The sequence below is a fragment of the Hylobates moloch genome, unplaced genomic scaffold (assembly GCF_009828535.3).
Source record: "Hylobates moloch isolate HMO894 unplaced genomic scaffold, HMol_V3 SCAFFOLD_12, whole genome shotgun sequence".
NCBI lineage: Eukaryota > Metazoa > Chordata > Mammalia > Primates > Hylobatidae > Hylobates > Hylobates moloch.
Genome location: NW_026652287.1, coordinates 163,831 through 187,415, shown reverse-complemented (window position 1 = coordinate 187,415; position 23,585 = coordinate 163,831). Strand labels below are relative to the sequence as shown.

The following is a 23,585-nucleotide window of genomic DNA, read 5'->3' as shown; positions in this document are numbered from 1 at the left end:
GGCCGCGGTGGGTTCTGGGAAGTGTAGTCACCTGAGTCTCCAGTTCCTTGTCTCTGGGCAGTGTATGCACGCCAGCGAGGCACTGTGAGAGTCGTAGTAGGGGAGGAAAACCCTATACCCTCTCGCGTGCGGTGCAGGAGTTTGGGGGAATGCAGTCGCTAGAGCCCTGCGTGGTCTCCTGGCTTTGGGCATGACCGCGATGCACTCTGGGAGTCGTAGTAGGGGAAGAAAGTCCTCCGCTCTTTTGCGCAGGGTCGCTAGTGGTTCTGGGAAGTGTAGTTGCCTGAAGCTCGTATTCTTTGTCTTTCGATGATGTGCGCGTGGCCTCAAAGCACCCTGGGCGGGGAAAGCCATATGCTCTCTCGCGAGGGGTCGCGGTTGTTTCTGGGAAGTGTGGTTGCCGTAGACCTGCGTTCTTCGTTTTTCGGCTGGTTGTGCGCGTGGCCGGGAAGCACTCTGTCAGTTATAGGAAGGCAAAGCCCTGTGTACTCTTCCGCGGGGGGCCGCGGTTGTTTCTGGGAAGTGTAGTTGCCTAGGACCCGAGTTCTTTGTTACTCGGCTCTGGGCGTGGGAGGATAGCCCCATGCTCTGGCGCGCCGGGCCGCGATGGCGTCTGGGAATTGTAGTTGTCCCAGGCCCTGGTTCTTTGTCTCCTGGCGTTCTGGGCGCGGCAGGCGAGGCCTCTGGGAGTTCCAGTAGGAACGAAAAGCCCTTGCGCGCAGGGCCACATTGGTTTCTGGGAATTGTAGTTTCTTGAGGCCGGCGGCCTGGTTGGGGTGACGTCCGCGAGGCTTCTGAAGACGCAATTCCTGCGAAGCCCGCGGTGGGGCCCTGGGGGGCGGTGCCGAGCGCCTGGCCTGTGTTGGCTGTGGGCAAGGAAAGGAGCCCGCCCGGTCTGCGCCGGATGGCCCCGGCCGGTGACTCGGTCCGGAGCCCCGGAACGCTACGCCCACCTGGCGGAAAGCACCACGGTAACGCCCCGTCCTGTGGCCACTGTTAGGTGAGGGGGTTCTGGGGAGGCGCGCCGTGGCAGGAAGAGAAAGCCGGCGCCAGTGGTCCAAGCGCGATCTCTCAGGGCGCCTTGCTCTCTACGTGGGAGGCGCGGAGCGGGGGCCACGGGAATCCCCAGTGCGGGAATCTAGTGACTTGGGCGCGGCCTAGCTGGCCCGTTCGCTCAGGGCTCCTTTCTCTCTCTGCCAGGTCTGCCATTTTACACTTTTCTGATCTCCTTGGTCCCTTCTGTGAGCTATGTCTCAGGTAAGCTGATGGTTTATACATATGTGTGTGTGTGTGTGTGTGTGTGTGTGTGTGTATATATATATTTGTTTATTTGTTTTTTGAGAGAGAGACAGGGTCTCCTCCTGTCGCCCAGGCAGTGGAGCGATCATAGCATCCTGTAACTTCAAACTCTTGGCCTCAAGTGAGCCAACCCACTTAGCCTGTTTCCTCTTTTCTTTGTGAAGTGCAGCCGTGTTTTTCAGGACTTGGGACGTGGCTTGCTTTCTCCTACAACCACCTGCCTGGCAGAACCCCAGGACCCGGTCCCTTTTTCCTCCTTTTCAGGTGCTTATACTTAAGTATACATGAAGAGAGTGACAGGAAGCTATCCAGATGTGGGCGGGGTTTTTGACCTGGCTGGCATGTTTTAGGGTGAGAGGGTAGGGTGCCAGCTGTTACATTGCCTCCTCTTTCCCACAGTGTTAGAATAAGGAGTGCTTTACGTTACTCCAGCGCCCGTTCGTTCATTTATTCAATATGTTTTTACTGAACCTCTACTTTCAGTGGTTCCCACAGTGTGATCCTTGGACCAGCAGTATCAGCATCATCTGAGAACTTACTAGAAATGAATATTCTTGAGTCCTACCCCAGACCTTCTGAATCAGAAACTGGGAATTTGGCCCAGCAGTCTAACGGTCCTTCCAAGTGATTCTAATGCGCAACTCATTCTATGTATTGAGGATGCAGAAGTGACCAAAACAAAATCTCTGAATCCACAGAGCTCATTTTTCAGACATGACATAAGGAACACATTTTTATTTTGATTGGGGCTAAGGGCTTGGCTGGTAATTGTGTTTCACAGCAGTGGGGATAACAGGGTCAACTATTCAAAATGAGTCCCTCATTTCAGTTCCACTTCTTTGTCCTACTTTTTGTCATACTTCTCTCCAAATTCAGAGGCTCTCTGAGTTTTGCTGGGGAATCCAATTTCCACCTCTGCTGCAGATCTTGCTGTGTAGGAAACAGCTGCTTTATTAGTCAACAGTCTTTAATCACTTTTTTATTAAACTTCAAAACTGTAAATTATAACTGCCATCCATCTGGGGCTGCTACTAGTTTGAGACCTTTTAAATTCCCATTCATGCCTTACAGATCAATGTGGATCACTCAAGTGGTGCAAAACCAGGCTGCAAAGCAAGAGCTTATATATTATTCCCTCAACTCTGAGGGAAAGTGCTTTAGGTTCTGTCCTGGGAGGTATTACATTCTCTTCTTGAGGAATCAAGATTCTTTATTGCTTATCCTCCTTGTTCTGTGACATTGCTAAAATTACCGCTAAGTTTCACAGGTATTTCTTGAGGACTAGGGATGACTGTGACAAACTTGAGACTGTATGCCCCGTTTGAGGGGTGGTGCCGTTATCTGCTATAGCCAATTATTACTCTGAAGAAATTCTGGCTGAATTATATTAAAATAGGCTGGTATTAAGGAAAATATACATTGTTTATTAACATAAAGGAATACTGTAAGATCTTAAGAATTTTTACAACCAATGCCAAAAATCCATATTATTCATGTGTATAATCCTTTATTTTGAATAAAATTGTAAATTATCTCAGGACAGATAATTTATGTTTTTTCTCCTTTTCTCCAGTTATGCAACAAAACACAAGAGCTAGGCTCTTCATTATATAATTACTCAGAATTCTGAAAACTCCCACTGTTACTACTTAGACACATTGCCTAACCTCCACAGTGAGACTCATTTTATTCCTCGATGAGGGAGTTTGGGGGCATGCGTGCTGGTCATGCAAATATCTGTCTGTCATTTCAGGGGTCAGTGACATTCAGAGATGTGGCCATAGACTTCTCCCAGGAGGAGTGGAAATGGCTTCAACCTGCTCAAAGAGATTTGTACAGATGTGTAATGTTGGAGAACTATGGCCATCTGGTCTCACTGGGTAAGTATTCTTCTTCATCTCCCTCAAGTCAAAATTTGACCATTAGGGTGGCTGTTATAATTATCTGGCTGAAAATTCCCAAGAGAGGTATGGGGTTTCTTAAAATTAGTTTTAAGATGGGGACGTAACTGCACCTTATTTTTAGACATTTTAAAAAGTTACATCTGTCATTTCCTTTGTGGCCCCTCTTATGATTCAATGACTGATTTTGAATTTATTTCATTTTCTGCAAGCAGGTCTTTCCATTTCTAAGCCAGATGTGGTTTCTTTATTGGAGCAAGGGAAAGAACCCTGGCTGGGGAAAAGGGATGTGAAAAGAGACCTGTTTTCAGGTGAGTGAGTTGGAAGCTGATGGGGAAATTTTTTAAAACCACTCAATTAGTCAATGAGAAAGGAATACTTTTTAATATGTTGATTGGAAAATTTTCCCTTAAAGATACCAGAGATTCGCCGGGCGTGGTGGCTCATGCCTGTAATCCCAGCACTTTGGGAGGCCGAGGTGGGTGGATCACGATGTCAGGAGATAGAGACCATCCTGGCTAACACGGTGACACCCCATCTCTACTAAAAATACAAAAAAATTAGCCGGGTGTGGTGGCGGGCGCCTGTAGTCCCAGCTACTCGGGAGACTGAGGCAGGAGAATGGCGTGAACCCGGGAGGCAGAGCTTGCAGTGAGTCGAGATCGTGCCACTGCACTGCAGCCTGGGCGACAGAGCAAGACTCCATCTCAAAAAAAAAAAAAAAAAGATACCAGAGGTATAAAGACTGAAGTTTCACTTACAACTCCATAAAAGACTACTTCATACCCAATTCTCTTTGTTTTTTCTGTATTACTTAACAGCTGACATACTCGACCAGTTCTCACCTTATACTTTCTCTGCTTTCTCACAGGTGTCTTTTTTGTTCCCATTGTTAGTTCTGTCTGGTCTCTGAATTTCATTTCTTTTTGTTTTTTTCTTTCCTTTCTTTCTTCAAATGGACATATATTTCTTTTGCCTAAATTCAACCTGAGAAAGAAAAAAAATTAAAAGTACATATTTTGCTGTTCTATTTAATCACCTTGAAAAGATTAACTCATCACTCTTTGATTAATTGATATTTATTCCTTCACATACACTCTTAATATTTACAGAAATTTTAATCTTGTCAAATCTTTCTCAAGACTTTCTATTAAGTGCTACAGAGACTAGAGGGTGTGAAAAAGTGTAATAACTATCAAGGAATTCATGGCTTAGTGATGTGTCTAAATAACTTGCATTAGATATCCTCAAATTAGCAGTTCAGCAGTGAAAAAAGGAATTTCCAGTTGGTGTTTTAGGCTTGGGTAATTTGGATACAGATAGCAGTAGAGAAACAAAAGACAGAAAAAGGGTCAGTTTTGGAGAAAAAGTGATGAATTCTGTAAGTTCTGTAAATTCTATAGTTGATTCTATGGCACATGTTTAATGGAGGTACACTGATTTTTAGAGAGAAAAGGAGGAATGCGTACTTTTTAGGAGGCAGCAGCTTAGGACTGATGAAACAGATGCCATGAAAACTGAGCTGTAGCTTTAAAAAAGAGTAGTGGTTGTTAATATGAAATGCTGCGGAGTCCCTTAGGAGAATGTCCAGAAGGATTTGCAAAGCAGATACTAATGTGGGCTGAAGCAGTGAGATGGAACAGGTGCAGGGAAACTTCGTTTAGTGGGAGCAAATAAGGAAAAATGTCCTTTTTGAATTAAAAAATAACAAAACTGATAAAAGCATGTACAAAGGAAGTGAGGAAAAAGGAAAACATGGAAGTTGCCTCTAATTCTACTACTTTTTTTTTTTTTTTGAGACTAAGTCTCGCTCTTGCCCCCCAGACTGGAGTGCGATGGCTCAGTCTCAGCTTACTGCAACCTCCGCTGTCTGGGTTCAAGTGATTCTGCTGCCTCAGCCTCCTGAGTAACTGGGACTACAGGCACTTGCCACCATGCCTGGCTAAGTTTTGTATTTTTAGTAGAGATGGGGTTTCACCATGTTGGCCAGGCTGGTCTCAGACTCCTAACCTAGTGATCCGCCCACCTAGGCCTCCCAAAGTGCTGGGATTACAGGCGTGAGCCACTGTGCCTGGCCTAATTCTACTACTTTAACACAGTTCTTGAAGTTTTTATGTGTTCCTTCCAGTATCTTATTTTGAAAATTTTTTTCATTGTGAAATATCACACACAGACAGAAGTAATGCATGAACATACATGTACAGCTTAATAAATTATTATAAGGCAAACACCCATGTGACCAAGGTCAATAAACACATCACTGCTAGGTTCCTTGAGAGCCTTCTGTGTGCTCATCCTAACCCTCCAATAAAGCCAATCATCTCTTTGCTTTTATGGTAAAGTAGCTTCCTTGGTTTTCTTTATCGTTTCATCAGCTGTTTGCATTTGTGTTCACTATAGTTTAGGTTTGTGTGTTTGTGAACTTTATATAGAAAGATTTATAATGTATTTATTGATTTGCTTCTCAAAATTATTTTAAAAATGTTTTTGGCTGTGCATGGTGGCTCATGCCTATAATTCCAATACTTTGGGAGGCTGAGTTGGGAGAATCACTTGAGGCCAGGAATTTAAGACAAGCCTGGGCAACATAGAGAGACCCTGTCTCCACAAAAAATTTTTAAAAGCTAGCTAGGCATGGTGGCATGTGCCCATAGTCCTAGCTACTTGAGAGGTTGAGGTAAGAGAACCAGTTGAGCCTAGGAGTTTCAGGCTGCAGTGAACTATGATTGTGCCACTGCACTCCAGCCTGGGCAACAGAGCAAGACCCTATTTTTTTAAAAGTTAAAAAATGTTTTAATGTAATTGCTCTAATAGTTTTTTTCATCGTACAAATAAGTATACCACAATTTATTCATTCTACTATTGAGGGCTTCTTAAGTTTTTCGCACATTTAGAGATACTGCAAGCAGTGCTGTTACTGTGCCTATATCCTGATACATATTGGCACAAGTTTCTCTGTGGTTTATTATCTAGGACTGGAATTGCCAAGTTGGAGGATAATGCACCTCTTTATGTTATTAGATAATGCCAAAATGTTTTCCAAAGACCCTTGACTGACTTATACTCCCACAAACCCAATAAGTGAATGCCTGTTGGGCATCGTAATTTTCACCTATCAGAAGGGTGTGCAGTGGTAGCTTGTGGTTTAAACTTGCATTTGTCAGGCTATTAATAAAGTTGAGCACCTTTTCATATGTTTATTGAACATGTAGGTATCCCCATCTGTGAAGTGAATCTTGAAGATTTTTGTTCATGTATCTATTGGATTCTTTTACTGATTTGTAGAAGTTATATATTTTAGATAGAAATCCTTTACTAATTGTATGTACTTCAGAATCTTTCACATGTGGCTTTTTTTTTTTTTTTTTTTACCTTCATAGCTTCTTTTGATGAACAGAAATTCTTAATTTTAGTGTAGTCAGATGTATCAATTTTTTCTTTTATATTTAGTATTTTTTTAGCCTGTTTAAGAAATCTTTACCTACTAAGGGATTATGATGAAGACATCTTCCTATATTTTCTTTCTTTCTTTTTTTTTTTTTTTTGAGATGGAGTCTCACTCTGTAGCCCAGGCTGGAGTACAGTGGCGCAATCTCAAGCTCACTTGCTCACTGCAAGCTCTGCCTCCCGGGTTCAGGCCATTCTCCTGCCTCAGCCTCCCGAGTAGCTGGGACTACAGGCGCCCACCACCACGCGTGGCTCATTTTTTGTACTTTTAGTAGAAATGGGGTTTCACCGTGTTAGCCAGGATGGTCTCGATCTCCTGACCTCATGATCCGCCCACCTCGGCCTCCCAAAGTGCTGGGATTACAGGCGTGAGCCACCACGCCTGGCCTATATTTTCTTTTAAAAAAGCCTACTTATTTTGCCATTCACATTTCAATCCATCATTCACTTAATTTTGTCATGTGAGTTAGTAGTCAACTTTGCTATCTTTTGTATGGAGATCCAGTTATCATAGTACCATTTATTGATACATCAACCATTTTCCTCACTGTTTTGAAATTAGTTAAATGTCAATTTTTGTGCTTGTGTGTTTCTGGGCTCTCAATTCTCTTTCATTTTTCTCTTTGCTGAAATCCATACAGCCTTAGTTATAGATTTAATGATTAACGTTTTATTGTATTTGTCTTACCCCTGCCCCTTTTTTTCTCTGAATTAAGTAAACAGGGTTACCATTTAAGAGTTGTTGCTGCAACCTAGTGTAGATCTAATCATTACCTGAACTATCTAGGCATCCAGGGAGCTGAGGGAGGTAGACAGATTGAAAATAAAGTGAAGAAGTAGACTCAAAAGGACCTGGCGATTGGCTAGATGACAGACAGAAAGAAGACTGAGAAGTCGCGGTTGACATTAGTCTTTTTGGTGGTATGATTGTTTCCTTAGTAGAAAAAAGGATCAAGTTTGTAGGGGAGGGAAGATTATATTGAGACATGTTGAGTTTGGTTCTCTGTGGGATATGAATATATAAATCCAGTAGGCAATTGAATATCATAGTCAGGAGGTTTCAAATGCATATTCCTAGGCCCCACCCTGGAAATTCTAAATTGGTAGGTTTGGGGTGGAACCAAATAATTTGCATTTCTTTCTTTTTTTGGCTAGTCAAAAAAAAAAAAAAAAGCAGTGGGAGTGGAGGAGAAACAAAGAAATCTATAAGTAGTTGTGATCAATGACTTGTAAACTCCACTGCATTCAGACCAGCCAGAATTTGCATTTCTAACAAATGACCAGATGATGCTGATGCTGAACTAAAGTAGACATTTAGGAGTTACCTGCACAGCTTCTTAAAATTTTGAATTTTCTTTGTAAAACTGTTGCATACCTGTTGTTTCTTCTTAAGCAACTTTCCCCAGTTTCTTTTCTATATTGCTTCTCTATAGGAATGCTAGTCAATTTGCATATTTATATCTCTTTATCTTTATTATACAAATAAAAATATGGCTGGGTGAGGTGGCTCACGCCTGTAATCCCAGCACTTTGGGAGGCCGAGGTGGGCAGATCACCTGAGGTCAGGAGTTCAAGACCAGCTTGGCCAACATGGTGAAACCCGTCTCTACTAAAAATACAAAAATTAGCCAGGTGTGGTGGTGTGTGCCTGTAATCCCAGCTACTCGGGAGGCTGAGGTGGAAGAATCGCTGGAACCCAGGAGGCGGAGGTTGCAGTAAGTCAAGATCATGCCATTGCACTCCAGCCTGGGCGACAGCAAGACTCTGTCTAAAAAAAAAAAAAAAAAAGAAGAAGGAAGAAAGAAGGGAAGGGAGGAAGGAAGGAAGGCTGTAAATCTTTCTAGATTTTTTTGTGCAAATACCATTGTTGTATATAGAGTAGTTTCACTGCACTAAAAATTCTCTGTGTTCTAATCAATTCCTAACCCTTGGCATCCACTGATTTTTGTTACTGTCTCCGTAGTTTTGCCTGTTCCAGAATGTCAGAGAGTTGGAATTAACCTTTTCAAAATGGCTTATTTCACATAATAATGCATAGTAATATGCATTTTAGTTACATGTCTTTTCATGGCTTGATAGCTCATTTCTTTTTAGCACTGAATAATATTCCATTGTCTGCATGTACTGCAGTTTACTTATCTGTTCATCTACTTAAGGACATTGTGGTTGCTTCCAAAGTTTTGACAATTTTGAATAAAGCACATCTGTGTGCAGGTTTTTGTATGGGCATAAGTTTTCATTTCATTTGGGTAAATACCAAGGAGTGTGACTGCTGGGTCATATAGTAAAAAGAATACATTTAGTTTTGTAAGTAACTGCCAAAATGTCTTCCAAAGTGATTGTACCATTTTGCATTCACATCAGCAATGAATGATTGATATTATCATGTGATTTTATTTTTTTATCACAATTGGTTGTTGGATTTTGCTAATGCTTTTATTGCTTCTATTGATGTTATGTGATTTCACTTCTTTAGCCTGTTGATGTGATGGATTATATTTTACATTAATTGATTTTCAAATGTTGAACCATCCCTGTATACCTCGGATAAATTCCACTTGGGCATGGAGTATAATTCCCTTTATACATTGTTGGATTAAATTTACTAGTATTTTGTTGAGAATTTTTACATTTATGTTCATGAGAGATACTGGCCTGTCATTTTCTTTTCTTATAATTCCTTTGGTTTTGATACTAGGTCAATGCTGGCCTCATAGAATGAGTGGGGAAGTTTTCCCTCCACTTCTGTCATCTGGAAGAGATTGAGGGGATTGGTATAATTTCTTCCTTAAATGTTTGGTAGAATTTACCAGTGAATCCTGATGCTTTCATTTTTGAAAGTTATTAATTATTCATTTGATTTTTTTTTTTTTGAGGCAGGGTCTCACTCTGTTGTCAAGGCTGGACTGCAGTGGTGCAATCATGGCTCACTGCAGCCTCAACTTCCCCCGGCCCAGGTGATCCTCCCACCTCAGCTTCCCAAGTAGCTGGGACTACAGGCGCACTCCACCATGCCCAGCTCATTTTTGTATTTTTTGCAGAGACGGGGTTTCACCATGTTGCCCAGTCTAGTTTTGAATTTCTAGGTTCAAGCAATCTGCCCACCTTGGCCTCCCAAAGTGCTGGGATTGTAAGTGTGAGCCACCGCACGCAGCCTCATTTGATTTCTTTGCTAGATAAAGGCCTATTCAGATAGTTTCCTCCTTATTGTGTGAGCTTTGGCAATGTATGTCTTTCAAGGAATTGGTCCATTTTATCTATGTTATCAAATTTGTAGGCAGAGTTGTTTGTGGTATTCCTTTATTATCCTTTTTATGTCCAAGAAATTTGTACTGAGGCCCTCTTTCATTGCTGATATTAATAATGTATGACATCTTTTTTTCTTAATTAGCCTGCCTAGAGGCTTATTGATTTTAATTATCTTTTCAGAGAACTAGGTTGATTTGGTTGCTTTTCTCTATTAATATCCTATTTTTAATTTCATCAGTATTTGTACTTGTGCTTTTTTTTTTTTTTTGAGACAGTTTCTATCCTTTTGCCCAGGCTGGAGTGCAATGGCACTATCTCACTTACTGTAGCCTCTGCCTCCCGGGTTCAAGCGATTCTCCTGCCTCAGCCTCCCGAGTAGCTGGGATTACAGGCACATGCCACCACGCCCAGCTAATTTTGTATTTTTAGTAGAGACAGGCTTTCATCATGTTGGCCAGGCTGGTCTTGAACTCCTGACCTCCAGTAATCCACCCACTTCAGCCTCCCAAAGTGCTGGGATTATAGATGTGAGCCACCACACCCATCCTATTTTTTTTGAGACAGGATCTTGCTCTGTCACCTAGGCTGGAATGCAGTGCCACAATCATAGCTCACTGTAACCTAAATTTCCTGGGCTCAAGCCTTCCTCCTGCCTTAGCTTCCAAGTAGCTATGAGTACAGATACATGCCAGCACTCCTGACTAAATATTTTATTTTTTATTTGTAAAGACAGAGTCTTGCTATGTTGTCCAGTCTGGTCTTGAACTCCTGTCCTCAAATGATCTTCCCACCTTGTCCTCCCAAAGTGCTGGGATTACAGGTGTGAGCCACTGCACCTGGGCCCTTTGCTCTTTTATTTCTTTTCTTCTTCCTTTGAATTTAATTTTCTCTTTTAAAAATTTCCTAACATATAAGGTAGATGATTGATTTACATTTTTTCTAATATATTAATTCAATGCTATAAATTTTCCTTTAAGCACTGCTTTTACTGCATCCCACTGATTATCCCACTGAAATAAGTTGTATTTTCATTTTCATTTAGTTAAAAATATTTTTAAATTTCTTTCTAGATTTCTTGTTCGTGTTACTTAGAAGTGTGTCATTCAATATCCATGTGTTTTGAGATTTTCCTTTTAATCTTTCTGTTACTGATTGCTGGTTTCATTCCATTGTGGTCTGACAGCACATATTATATGATTTCTGTTCTTTGAAATTTGTTAAGATGTGTGTTATGACTAAGAGTAGGGTCTATCTTGGTGAATGTCTTGGGATTGGAGATGAATGTGTAATCTGTTGCATGAAGTAGTCTACTGATATCAGTTGATTGATGGTGCTGTTAAGTTCAGCTATGTTCTTACCGATTTTCTGCCTGCTGGATCTGTCCAGTTCTGAAAGAGGGGTGTTGAAGTCCCCAGCTGCAATAGTGCATTCATCTGTTTCTCCTTGCTGTTTTATCAGGCTTTGCCTAATGTATTTTGATGCTTTGTTATTAGGCACATGCACACTAAGGATTTTTATGATTTCTTTCTTGGAGTATTGACTCCTTTATCATTATGCAATGCTCTTCTTTAACGTTGCTCTGAAGTCTGCTGTGTCTGAAATTAATTTAGCTACTCCTCTTTCTTTTGATAAGTGTTAGTATGGTATACCTTTCTGTACTCACTTATTCTAAATCTATATGCATCTTCATATTTAAACTAGGTTTCTTGCACACAACATATAGTTGGGTCTTGTTTTGTGATGCACTCTGACTATGTCTTCAGTTAGTGTATTCAGACTGTTGACCTTTATTTTTAAAATTTATTTTTTGGCTGGGCACGGTGGCTCACGCCTGTAATCCCGGCACTATGGAGGCCAAGGTGGGCGGATCACGAGGTCAGGAGATTGAGACCATCCTGGCTAACATGGTGAAACCTCGTCTCTACTAAAAGTACAAAAAATTAGCTGGGCGTGGTGGTGGGTGCCTATAGTCCCAGCTACTCTGGAGGCTGAGGCATGAGAATGGCATGAACCCGGGAGGCGGAGGTTGTAGTGAGCCGAGATCACCCCACTGCACTCCAGCCTGGGCAACAGAGTGAGACTCTGTCTCAAAAAAAAAAAAATTATTTCTTTAGAGACAAGGTCTCCCCGTTTCCCAGGATAGAGTGCAACGATACAATCATAGCTCACTGCTGTCTCAAATTCTTGGGCTCAAGAGATCCTTTTGCCTCAGTCTCCCAATGTGCTGGGATTATACGCATGAGGCACCACATCTAACCTCGTGTGTGTGTGTTTGTGTGTGTTTTGAGATGGAGTCTCACTCTGTAGCCCAGACTGGAGTGCAGTGGCGCAATCTTGGCTCACTGCAACCTCCCCCTCCTGGGTTCAAGCAATTCTTCTGCCTCAGCCTCCTGTGTAGCTGAGATTACAGGTGCCCGCCACCACACCTGGCTAATTTTTGTATTTTTAGTAGAGACGGGATTTCACCATGTTGGCCAGGCTGGTCTCTACTCCTGACCTCAGGTGATCTGCCCACCTCAGCCTCCCAGAGTGCTGGGATTACAGGCGTGAGCCTATGCATCCGGCCCCCTTTTGTGTTTTTTATTGAGCATCTTATATGATTTCATTTTCTCTTCTTTCTTAGCATATTGATTATACTTCTTTTTCTCATGGTTGTCCTAAAGTTTGCAATATACATTTTTTTTTTTTTTTGAGATGGAGTCTTGTTCTGTCACCCAGGCTGGAATGCAGTGGCATGATCTCTCCTCACTGCAGGCTCCACCTCCCGAGTTCAATGGATCCTCCTGCCTCAGCCTCCATAGTAGCTGGGATTACAGGCACACGTGCTACCATGCCTGGCTAATGGTCTGCATTTTTACTAGAGATAGGGTTTTGCCATGTTGGCCAGGCTGGTCTCAAACTCTTGACCTCAAGTAATCCACCTGCCTTGGCCTCCCAAAGTGCTGGGATTACAGGCATGAGCCACCACGCCCAGCCTACATTTATAAATAATCCAACCCTACTTTCAAATAATACTATGCCATTTCATGTGTAGTGCAAGTACCTTATAATAAAATATTTCTCATTATTTCCTCCAGTCCTTAGTATCACTGTTGTAATTCATTTCACTTATATGTAAGCTATAATCATAAAATACATTGTTATTATTTTTTTGAGACAGAGTCTCGCTCTGTTGCCCAGGCTGGAGTGCAGTGGCACGATCTTGGCTCATTGCAACCTCTGCCTCCCGGGTCCAAGTGATTCTCCTATCTCAGCCTCCTGAGTAGCTGGGACTATAGGTGTGCGCCACCATGCCTGGCTAATTTTTTGTATTTTATTTTATTTATTTATTTTTGAGATGGAGTCTTGCTCTGTCACCCAGGCTGGAGTGCAGTGGCACTATCTCGGCTCACTGCAACCTCCGCCTCCTGGGTTTAAGCGATTCTTCTGCCTCAGCCTCCTGAGTGGCTGGGACTACAGGCGCAAGCCACCACGCTCAGCTAATTTTTGTATTTTTAGTAGAGACGGGGTGTCACCATATTGGCCAGGCTGGTCTCGAACTCCTAGACCTTGTGATCTGCCCACCTTGGCCTCCCAAAGTGCTGGGATTACAGGCGTGAGCCAACGTGCCCGGCCTTGTATTTTATTGTTTGAGATGGAGTCTTGCTCTGTCACCCAGGCTGGAGTGCCATGGCATGATCTTGGCTCACTGCAGCCTCTACCTCCTGGGTTCCAGAGATTCTCCTGCCTCAGCTTCCTTCCTGGGTAACTGGGATTACAGGTGCACACCACCATGCCCAGCTAATTTTTGTATTTTTAGTAGAGACGGGGTTTCACCATGTTGGCCAGGCTGGTCTCAAACTCCTGACCTCAGGTGATCTGCCGGCTTTAGCCTCCCAAAATGCTGGGATTACAGGCGTGAGCCACCATGCCCGGGCAACACATTGTTATTATTTTGAACAAGCTGTTATCTGTGAGGTTAATTAAGAATAAGAAAACTAAGGCTGGGTGCAGCAGCTCACACTTGGAATCTCAGTACTTTGGGAGGCTTAGGTGGGAGGTGCTTGGGCCCAGGAATTTGAGGCTCTAGTGAGATATAATCCCAACACTGTTCTGTAGCCTGGGCAATAGAGCAAGACCCTACCTTTTAAAAAAATAAAATATTTATTTTACGTTTACTTATTTCTTCTTAAATGCTATTCCTTTCTTCATGTAGGTCTGAGTTTCTGACCTGTATCATTTTCCACCTCTCTGAAGAACTTCTTTCAACATTTCTTGCAGGGCAGGTGTACTGGCAACAAATTCCTTAAAAAAACTTTTTTCTAAGAGAGTAATTTCTCCTTCACTTTTGAAGGATAATGTCACAGGCTACAGAATTGTGGGCTCGAGAGTTTTTTTTTTTTTCTCTCAGCACTTCAAATATTTCACTTCACTCTCCTTGTTTTTTTTTTTTTTCCATGGTTTCTGAGAAGATCTGATGTACGGTAATCCTCCCCTATCTTCAGGGGATATTTTCCAAAACCTCCAATGGATGCCTGAAAATGCAGATAGTATTGAACCTCATTGCCATTGGTTAGAATGTTTCTGTTCATGTCTTCCATCCAAAAATTTAATGCCTTTTCCGTTTTTTTTTTTTTTTTTTTTTGGCAGGGTCTCACTTTGTCACCCAGGCTGGAGTGCAGTGGTGTTATCATAGCTCACTGCAGCCTCGAGCTCCTGGGCTCAAGCGATCCTTTCACCTCAACCTCCTGAGTAGCTGGGACCACAGGTGCATGGCACCACACTTGGCTAATTTAAAAAAATTTTTTTTAGAGACGGGTACTCCATATCTTGCCCAGCTGGTTGCAAACTTCTGGCCTCAAGCACTTAGGCAATCCCCTTGTCTTGGCCTCCCAAAATTCTGGGATGACAGGCATGAGCCACCTTGCCTGGCCCTTTTACACCTTAACTAAGCACTTATGCACTTGTGGTTGTAACTTTTGCAGTTTGAGGTGCAACAGCAAAACTAGCTGAGTTGCTTTTTTTCTTCTTCATATGAATAGAAGACTCATTCTGCTGTTAATCTTAGCAACCTCAGCATATGAGAGAGTTTTTCCTTATTGAGTGGAGAAGAAATTTCACATTTTCCCATTAAGGAAGCATTTTGTAGCTTCTGTTTGGCATATCTGAATTGCCAGCATCACTACTTTGTGCTTTGGGGCCATGATTAAGTAAAATAACGGTCAGTTGAACACAAGCACTACGATACTGCATCAGGTGATCTGACAGCTCCTAAGTGACTAACAGGTGGGTAGCATTTGTAGCATAGATATGCCAGGATGATTCATATTTGGGGTGGGATGGAGCAGGATGGTGCGAGACGTCACACTACTCAGAATGGTGTACAGTTTATACATGAATTATTTCTGGAATTTTCTATTTAATACTTTTAAATATTGAACAAAGGTAACTGAAATGGTGAAAAACTACAGATGAGAGGACTACTGTAATTCCCAGCCTTGTTTCTTTATAGGTAAGGTTTTTTTCCTTTGACTTCTTTGTTCTTTGTATTTGATTTTCTGAAATTGGAATATGATACACCTAATTGCAGGGGTTTTTGTGGGGGGTGAGAGGGCACTCACCTTGCTTGGTGTTCTCTGTGTTTCCTGGATCTGTGGTTTGGTTTATGACATTAATTTGGGGAAATTCTCCGTCATTATTTCCTCAAAGACTGCTTCTGTTCTTCCTTCTCTTTTAGTATTTCTGTTATGCATATATTACACCATTTGTAGTTGTCCCACAGTTCTTGGATAATCTGTTCCTTTTTTTTCCCTCAATATTTTATCTCTTTTTCAGTTTTGGACGTTTCTATTGAGATATCTACACAGAATACTCATGAGCCCATTGAAGGCATTCTTTATTTTCATTATAGGAATTCTTTTTTTTTTGAGACGGAGTCTCGCTCTGTCGCCCAGGCTGGAGTGCAGTGGCACGATCTCGGCTTACTGCGAGCTCCGCCTCCCGGGTTCACGCCATTCTCCTGCCTCAGCCTCCCGAGTAGCTGGGACTACAGGTGCCCACCACCACGCCCGGCAAATTTTTTGTATTTTTAGTAGAGACGGGGTTTCACTGTGTTAGCCAGGATGGTCTTGATCTCCTGACCTTGTGATCTGCCAGCCTCTGCCTCCCAAAGTGCTGGGATTACAGGCATGAGCCGCCGCGCCCGGCCCATTAAAGGAATTTTTATTTCTAGTATTTCTTTTTGATTCTTTCTTAAAATTTTCATTTCTCTGCTTACATTATCCATCTCGTCTTGCATCTTGTATACTTTTTCCCAGTAAAACTGTTAGCATATTAATTATAGTTTCTTAAATTCCTGGACTGATAATTCCAACATATCCTACCATATCTGTCTCAGATTCTGATGCTTGTTCAGTCTGTTCAAACTTTTTTTGTTGTTGTTGTCATTTAGTATGCCTTATAATTTTATGTTGAAGGGTAGACATGATGTACTGAGTAAAGGGAACTGCCTTTCATAATGTAGTGGTAAGGTGTTGGGGGAAGAGAAGCATTTTGTAATCTTAAAATTATGGTAAGCCTGTGCTGGAGTAAGAACTTAATTAGTTCTTAATTTTTTTTCCACCTTATGTGGGATAGGATGGCTAGAAGGAGCTGGAGTAGGATATTTCCCTTTCCCTTGGTGGAAGGCTAGAGCTGGCTAGAGTTTGGTATTTCCTTTCCCCAGGGTAGGTTAGGCTCTGGTAAAATATTTTCTCCTGAGGGCAGGCCTTGTTAAGAATGGAATACTCTAGTCTATTTTAAAAAATGGCTGTTTTTATCTTAGCCCTTCCAAAAACACAAGGGAATTTTTCTCCAATATTCACTCTGCACATCAGATAGAGCTCCTGGAGGTAAAACTCACAGAACGCTAGGGACACCCATGACTAGAGTTTTGAACCAGACTTGTCCACATTGAGCTTCCAGCTATTCATCAATTACTGGTTCTTGCAGAGGTTTCTGCTTGCGAGTTTCTTTTCTGGTGAGTTGTCACTCAGTGTATCTTCCTGTCTCATTTTGGGGGCAGTTGTTTGCCCTGTTACTGCACCTCTCTGAGGGATCCTACAAGAGTTTAGTTTGTTCAACTTTTTGCTTGTTGTTAGGACAGAGTAGTGACTTCTAAGATCTTTGTAAGTCAGACTGGAAACTGCAAGTCTACCTGTCATAATTTTCCATAATTTCCTTCTTCCTGTATTGATCTTAAACAACATTGGCGATAGAAGATATTGGGCTGTTTTCCCAAGAAAAGAGTGAATACATCTAAAAAACTTCCTTGGAGTATATTAGTTGCTGGTTTATCAAAGGAATCCTTTATTGCATCAAGAATGAAACCTTGGTGGCTCATGCCTGTAATCCTAGCACTTTGGGAGGCTGAGATGGGCAGATTGCCTGAGCTCAGGAGTTTGAGACCAGCCTGGGCAACACGGTGAAACCCCATCTCTACTAAGATACATACATACATACATACAACAAACCATTAGCCAGGCGTGGCAGCGTGTGCCTGTAGTCCCAGCTACTCGGGAGGCTGAGGCAGGACAATTGCTCGAACCCAGGAGGTGGCGGTTGCAGTGAGCCATGATCGTGCCACTGGACCCCAGCCTGGGTGACAGAGCAAGACTCTGTTTCTAAAAAAAAAAAAAAAAAAAAAAAACCTTCTATCTATAGGCTTTTAATAGTACTGAGTTTCCTCAAATCCATTTGGCATCTACTAAAAACAGTATGGAGGTATAGTAGGAGATGGGAAGAGGTGAGGTGATTGAGGAAGGGAGGTGTGTGAAGGGATATGTAATTAGCATTATATTTTTATATCTTCAACATTGTTTTCTTATGTTTTTTACTCTCATTGTTGTGAGACATCATATGGCAAATAATACACTAAATCTGTGCAATTAACCCCATTTTTTCTCTTTTCTTTTTAATTGACATGACTATACAAGTTTATGAAGTACAACGTGATGTTTCAATACATGTATACATTGTATAATGATCATATAAAAGTTAATTAGCAAATCCATTATGTCAAACGTGTATCATTTCTATGTGACAAGAGCATTCAAAACTTCTCTCTTCTATTTTGAAAGATACATTATTATTAGCTATAATCACCCTACCATGCAAGAGAACACCTGAGCTTATTCTTCATATCTAACAATAACATCATACCTGTCCAACACCCCCTTTTTTTTAAAGACAGGGTGACATTCTGTTGCTTGAATTCCTGGGTTCAAGCAGTCCTTCCAGGTCACTCTGTCAAGTAGCTAGAAGTACAGATGCACACTACCATGCCTAAGTTTTAATTTTTTTTTTTTTTTTTGGTAAAGACAGGGTCTCACTTTGTCACTATGTTGTTCAGGCTGGTCTCAAACTCTAGGACTCAAGTGATCCTCCAGCCTCAGCCTCTCAAAGTGTTTGGATTACAGGCATGAGCCACCACACCCGGCCCCAACAGCTTTCTATTTTTTTTTAATGTCCAGGTTCACTTGGTATATTTCAGTTCCCAACAAGTTTCCTTGAAGCATTTCTAGATGAAGCCTTTATTTATTGCAGTTGATTTTTAAATCTTATCTCTGGTCTTTTATACAATTTTTACCCTAAGTATAATGAACTTGCTCTTGTGTCTTATATCAATATTTTCTTCTGTGTTCTCTTTCCCTATTTATATTCTCAGTTCCTGAAAAGAATTACTCAGTTTACATCTACACGGCTCTTATTTAGGTACTCAGTAGATACAGAATTGGCTTAAAGAAGAGGCAAGAAAGGAATTTAAAGTTTTATCTGCATTGACACAATTATTTTAACAGCTATTTCGCTGCCTCCCCATCTTGATCTTTCATGTATTTCGTGTACCTACTATATAGATACTATATAGATCTTGATCCATTATTGAGATATGAATTAAATATTTCATCAAAGAAACATACATCTATTTACCTTTCCTTAAAAGCTTACAGTGAGAGTGATAACAGATAACATTTTCCCCAAAGTGCCAACGTACGTTTGACTGAAATGAAAAATGCATTTTTAGATGTTATGGGAATTTTAAGCTTATGTAAAAGTTATAAGAATAGTACAAAGAATGTCCACATTCACCTTTGCTTATACACATTTGCCTTATCATTTGGCATATGATTTTTCTTCTGAAACATTTGAGAATAAGTTCTATATATTATGGCCTTTTACCTCTATACACTTAAGTGTAGATTTCCTAATAAGAATTTCCTAAAGATACACATTTTTTTTTTTTTTTTTGAGATGGGGTCTCGGTCTGTCACCTAGGCTAGAGTGCAGTGGCGCAATCTTGGTTCACTGCAACTTCTGCCTCCCAGGTTCAAGCGATTCTCCTGCCTCAGCCTCCTGAGTACCTGGGACTACAGGTGTATGCCACCACGCCTGGCTAATTTCTTGTATTCTTAGTAGAGACAGGGTTTCACCATCTTAGCCAGGCTGGTCTCGATCTCCTGACCTCATGATCTGCCCGCCTTGGCCTCCCAAAGTGCTGAGATTACAGGCATGAGCCACTGTGCCCGGCCAAGAGTATGAATGTGTTTTTAAGGAGACACTTCATATTATTTCAAAATTCTGTTCCAATTTAAAAATGATGAAGTCCATTGTTAAAATTCAGCATGGAGAAAATTAGGGCTTATGTTTGTCAAACACATTTGATATTAAGACACTTTATTTTTCTGTCCAACTTTCATTTTAGGTTAAAGGTTACTCATGTTACATGAGTAAATTGTGTGTCATGAGGGTTTGGTGTACAGGTAATTTTGTCACCCAGGTAATCAGCATAATGCCCAATAGTCAGGTTTTTAATCCTTACCCTCCTCCCACGTTCCACCCTCAAATAGGTCCCAGAGAAGACATAATTATATCAAATATGAACTTCATAGTAGTTCAGAAGGTAGAGTTGGAGGATCATAGGAAAGTTTTCAGAGAAACTGCTTTTTTTTTTTCATTTAGAGTAAGTTATTATAAGATGTTCCAAAGGCACTAAATGAACAGAATCTAATGTCTTTGTGCAATCTGACAAACACAGTGTTTAGTAGCAGCATTATGAAATTGCCATTTTTAGATAATTCTGGCAGTAAATACCGTTTAAATGATGGTGAAGAAGACTAGCAACCTATCCTTCACAAATACTTCCTGATAGCTCTATTTTCCCTGCTCTTTCAATTACTTATATTTACTCTTTCTCCTTATTTACCTATATGTCTATCTCTATTTGATCTTTTCTGAAGTTCTGGGCATACTACTCAGATGTCAGTCACAGACAGCTGTGAAAGCTGCTATTGATAAGATCTTTTAAAACTTCATTCTGTTGCTAAAGAAGGGAGAAATGGCCTTATTTTATTCAATACAGGAAAAAGAAACATTCACTTTTTTTTGGTATCTTTCAGTTTCAGAGTCAAGTGGTGAGATCAAAGACTTTTCACCAAAAAATGTCATTTATGATGACTCATCCCAGTATTTGATCATGGAAAGAATTCTAAGTCAAGGCCCTGTGTATTCCAGTTTTAAAGGAGGCTGGAAATGCAAGGATCATACTGAGATGCTGCAAGAAAATCAGGGATGTATTAGGAAAGTAACAGTCTCTCATCAAGAAGCCCTGGCTCAACATATGAATATCAGTACTGTGGAGAGGCCCTATGGATGCCATGAATGTGGAAAAACTTTTGGTCGACGCTTTTCCCTGGTGTTACACCAGAGGACTCATACTGGAGAGAAACCATATGCATGTAAGGAATGTGGCAAAACCTTTAGCCAGATTTCAAACCTTGTGAAACATCAAATGATACATACTGGAAAGAAACCCCATGAGTGTAAGGAGTGTAATAAAACATTCAGTTACCTTTCATTTCTTATTGAACACCAGAGAACGCACACTGGGGAGAAACCTTATGAATGTACTGAGTGTGGAAAGGCCTTTAGCCGTGCTTCCAACCTCACTCGACATCAGAGAATTCACATAGGAAAGAAACAATATATATGTAGGAAATGTGGGAAAGCATTTAGCAGTGGCTCAGAACTCATTCGCCACCAGATTACACATACTGGAGAGAAACCTTATGAATGCATTGAATGTGGGAAGGCATTTCGCCGTTTCTCACACCTTACTCGACATCAGAGCATCCATACAACAAAAACCCCATATGAATGTAATGAATGTAGGAAAGCTTTCCGTTGTCACTCATTCCTTATTAAACATCAGAGAATTCATGCTGGAGAAAAACTCTATGAATGTGATGAATGTGGTAAAGTTTTCACTTGGCATGCATCCCTTATTCAACATACGAAGATTCATACTGGAGAGAAACCCTATGCGTGTGCTGAATGTGATAAAGCCTTCAGCCGGAGCTTTTCCCTCATTCTACATCAGAGAACTCATACTGGAGAGAAACCCTATGTATGTAAGGTATGCAACAAATCCTTCAGCTGGAGCTCAAACCTTGCTAAACATCAGAGAACACATACTCTTGACAACCCCTATGAATATGAAAATTCATTTAATTACCACTCATTCCTTACTGAACACCAGTGAATTTACACTGCAAAGAAAAACTATGAATGTATGGAATTTTTTAAAAAAGTATAATGCCTTACTTTTACTTCAGAGAACTCTTGGAAAGAAGCCTTATATGAAAGTGATGACTGTGAAGTAATACGGCCCACACTTTATTCAACATCCTGGAGAAAAAAACCCAGGAATATGTGGAAAAGCCATTAATAACCACTTTTTTTTTTTTGCAATAACAAGGTGAAATCAATATTGTTGAGAAGATTCTTCCATCTGGTAATGTTGAGAAGACTTCATTTGGTAGGATTCCCTTACTCTACATGTGTAAATTCCTACCAGGAAAGAATACATATACAATAGATTGGAGAAAGCCAGAGATTAGCCCTCATTCCGCATCTGTCAACCAGGACAGAATGCATGGGCAAGGGATGAGCTTTACAAAGATGTACTTTGGAGATCAGAAAATTCATCTTTAAGCAAAGTGATACAAACACAGTGATTTGGGAATGCCTTCATTTACAATGCAATACTTAAATTTTAATACTCTTGTAGGAGAAAAAAGCAACTGTGTAAATGAATGTAGAGTGACTTTCTGCAATATTTCAAACCTATATCAGAGAATTACACTGTGGGAAAACTACCATTGTAATGAGTGTAGCAAAATCTTAGATATCTGAAAAGTCATACTGGATGGAATCTGTGGGAAAGGGTTCTATTTTGAGGGAAGAGGAATTGCTTTTTTTAAAGTGAATTCAGAAAATGTTATAAATAAATCTTTTGGCTTATTATAAACCTTCTACTTGCTGATTTTTCCCCACAGCGTGTGATTCTGAAAATGTAACTACAATACTGACATAAAAAATAAAGAGTAGTTTTTTTTTGTTGAAACATACAAACGTAACTAGAAGTGTTTTTAGGTGTTTTATGGTTTTAACTTTCAGAGTTTGGATTTAAGGTAATGCTGACAGTTATCCTTGAATCTGACTATAGACATTTGTTATTCAGTGTGAAATAAGTATAAGCTACATCACAGAAAATTACCAAGGTACTCTTCCTGTTTTGTTCTATGTACAGTGAAAACCGTTCTTTTGTAAGCATGTATTTAAAACTGTTTTGGCATTACCAGCTGTCCAGCTGGCAAAGCTCACACCATCAGGGTGAGTTTGCCTTAATCAGGAAGGTAAGCAATTTTACTTTGTAGAAAGAGAGGTAGAGAATACGAATAGGAATGAATTTAGTGAGCATTAATGTAATGGCTGCATTGAGGGCACATTTGTAGGAGGTGTTATTAGATAAATATAAGTAATTTTATAAGAGGTGAAATTTATTAAAGTTTTAGCCCAAAAACACCTTATTTACGTGTACTAGAGTTCTAAATACATTATCAGAAGTGTATTTCCTCAAACCTGCCATTGGCATGCCATATTGGTACATTTAGAAGCTTCTCAAGTTTCCATAAGAGTTGTTTTGGAGAGGCTGATTTATCTTACAATAGTGTACAGTCTGACTTGAATACAAGCAGCATGCCTTATTACATATGGGTATCTAATATCTAATTTGGTTTTCTCAAGCAGTATGCCTTATTACATATGGGTATTTAATATCTGATTTGGTTTTCTCAAGCAGCATGCCTTATTACATATGGGTATCTAGTATCTGATTTGGTTTTCTCAGGCAGCAATGGTTTGTATCAGGGTAAAAATCAAGTTACCCTGTCAGCAATATTAGGATATGAAAAACTCATTATTTATTTATTTAAGGGTATACTGAATTTGTCCCATTATCTGGACCACATCCACTTTCCTTCCTACTGTTTACTCTGTGGGGATGCACCTCATCAACTATATCAGAGGCCATCAAGCTACAGCCCATGGGCCAGGTATTTACAGTCTATGGCTCCTTACCTCTACAACTGAAGAGTTTAATATACAGCCATAAAGGCTAAACCTTTACTATCTAGCCCTTTACAGAAAAACTTGGCCAACCCCTGACTACATCAAATTTTTGCCCTCTAGTTTTTGTTGAGTGCAGCCAACATTGAGAACGTTTACTTTGGAGCAATCTCCAATTAACCAAAGTGATACAAACACAGTGATTTGGGAATGCCTTCATTTACAATGCAATACTTAAATTTTAATACTCTTGTAGGAGAAAAAGCA

The 23,585-nt window shown here is 40.7% G+C and overlaps 2 protein-coding genes across 6 annotated transcripts in view; one reads left to right on the top strand and one right to left on the bottom strand.

The window, feature by feature from the left end:
• Window positions 1-670: 670 nt before the first annotated feature.
• ZNF140 (zinc finger protein 140) lies at window positions 671-23,512 on the top strand. 4 transcript variants are annotated; one of them, XM_032168188.2, is made up of 5 exons: window positions 671-971; window positions 1,201-1,257; window positions 3,053-3,179; window positions 3,413-3,511; window positions 20,309-23,512. In XM_032168188.2, the coding sequence occupies exons 2-5, from the start codon at window positions 1,249-1,251 to the stop codon at window positions 21,448-21,450; spliced, it is 1,377 nt and encodes a 458-aa protein (XP_032024079.1). In that variant the 5' UTR covers window positions 671-971; window positions 1,201-1,248; the 3' UTR covers window positions 21,451-23,512. The 4 variants fall into 4 exon arrangements, with proteins under 4 accessions (XP_032024079.1, XP_032024080.1, XP_032024078.1 ...); XM_032168189.2 differs by having other exon boundaries at window positions 674-971; window positions 3,416-3,511; XM_032168187.2 differs by lacking the exons at window positions 671-971; window positions 1,201-1,257 and having other exon boundaries at window positions 2,981-3,179; window positions 3,416-3,511.
• The window catches only part of ZNF891 (zinc finger protein 891), a 41,761-nt gene continuing 20,225 nt past the window's right edge, over window positions 2,050-23,585 (bottom strand). The window contains exons 4-5 of one of the 2 annotated variants that reach the window (XM_058424921.1): window positions 4,046-4,187; window positions 2,050-2,229 (exon numbers count right to left, since the gene is read on the bottom strand). In XM_058424921.1, coding sequence (XP_058280904.1) covers window positions 2,125-2,229; window positions 4,046-4,187 — 247 coding nt within the window. In that variant the 3' untranslated portion in view covers window positions 2,050-2,124. Of the gene's footprint in view, window positions 2,230-4,045; window positions 4,188-23,585 lie in introns of those variants that run through there. The other variant, XR_009208889.1, reaches the window with a different exon arrangement.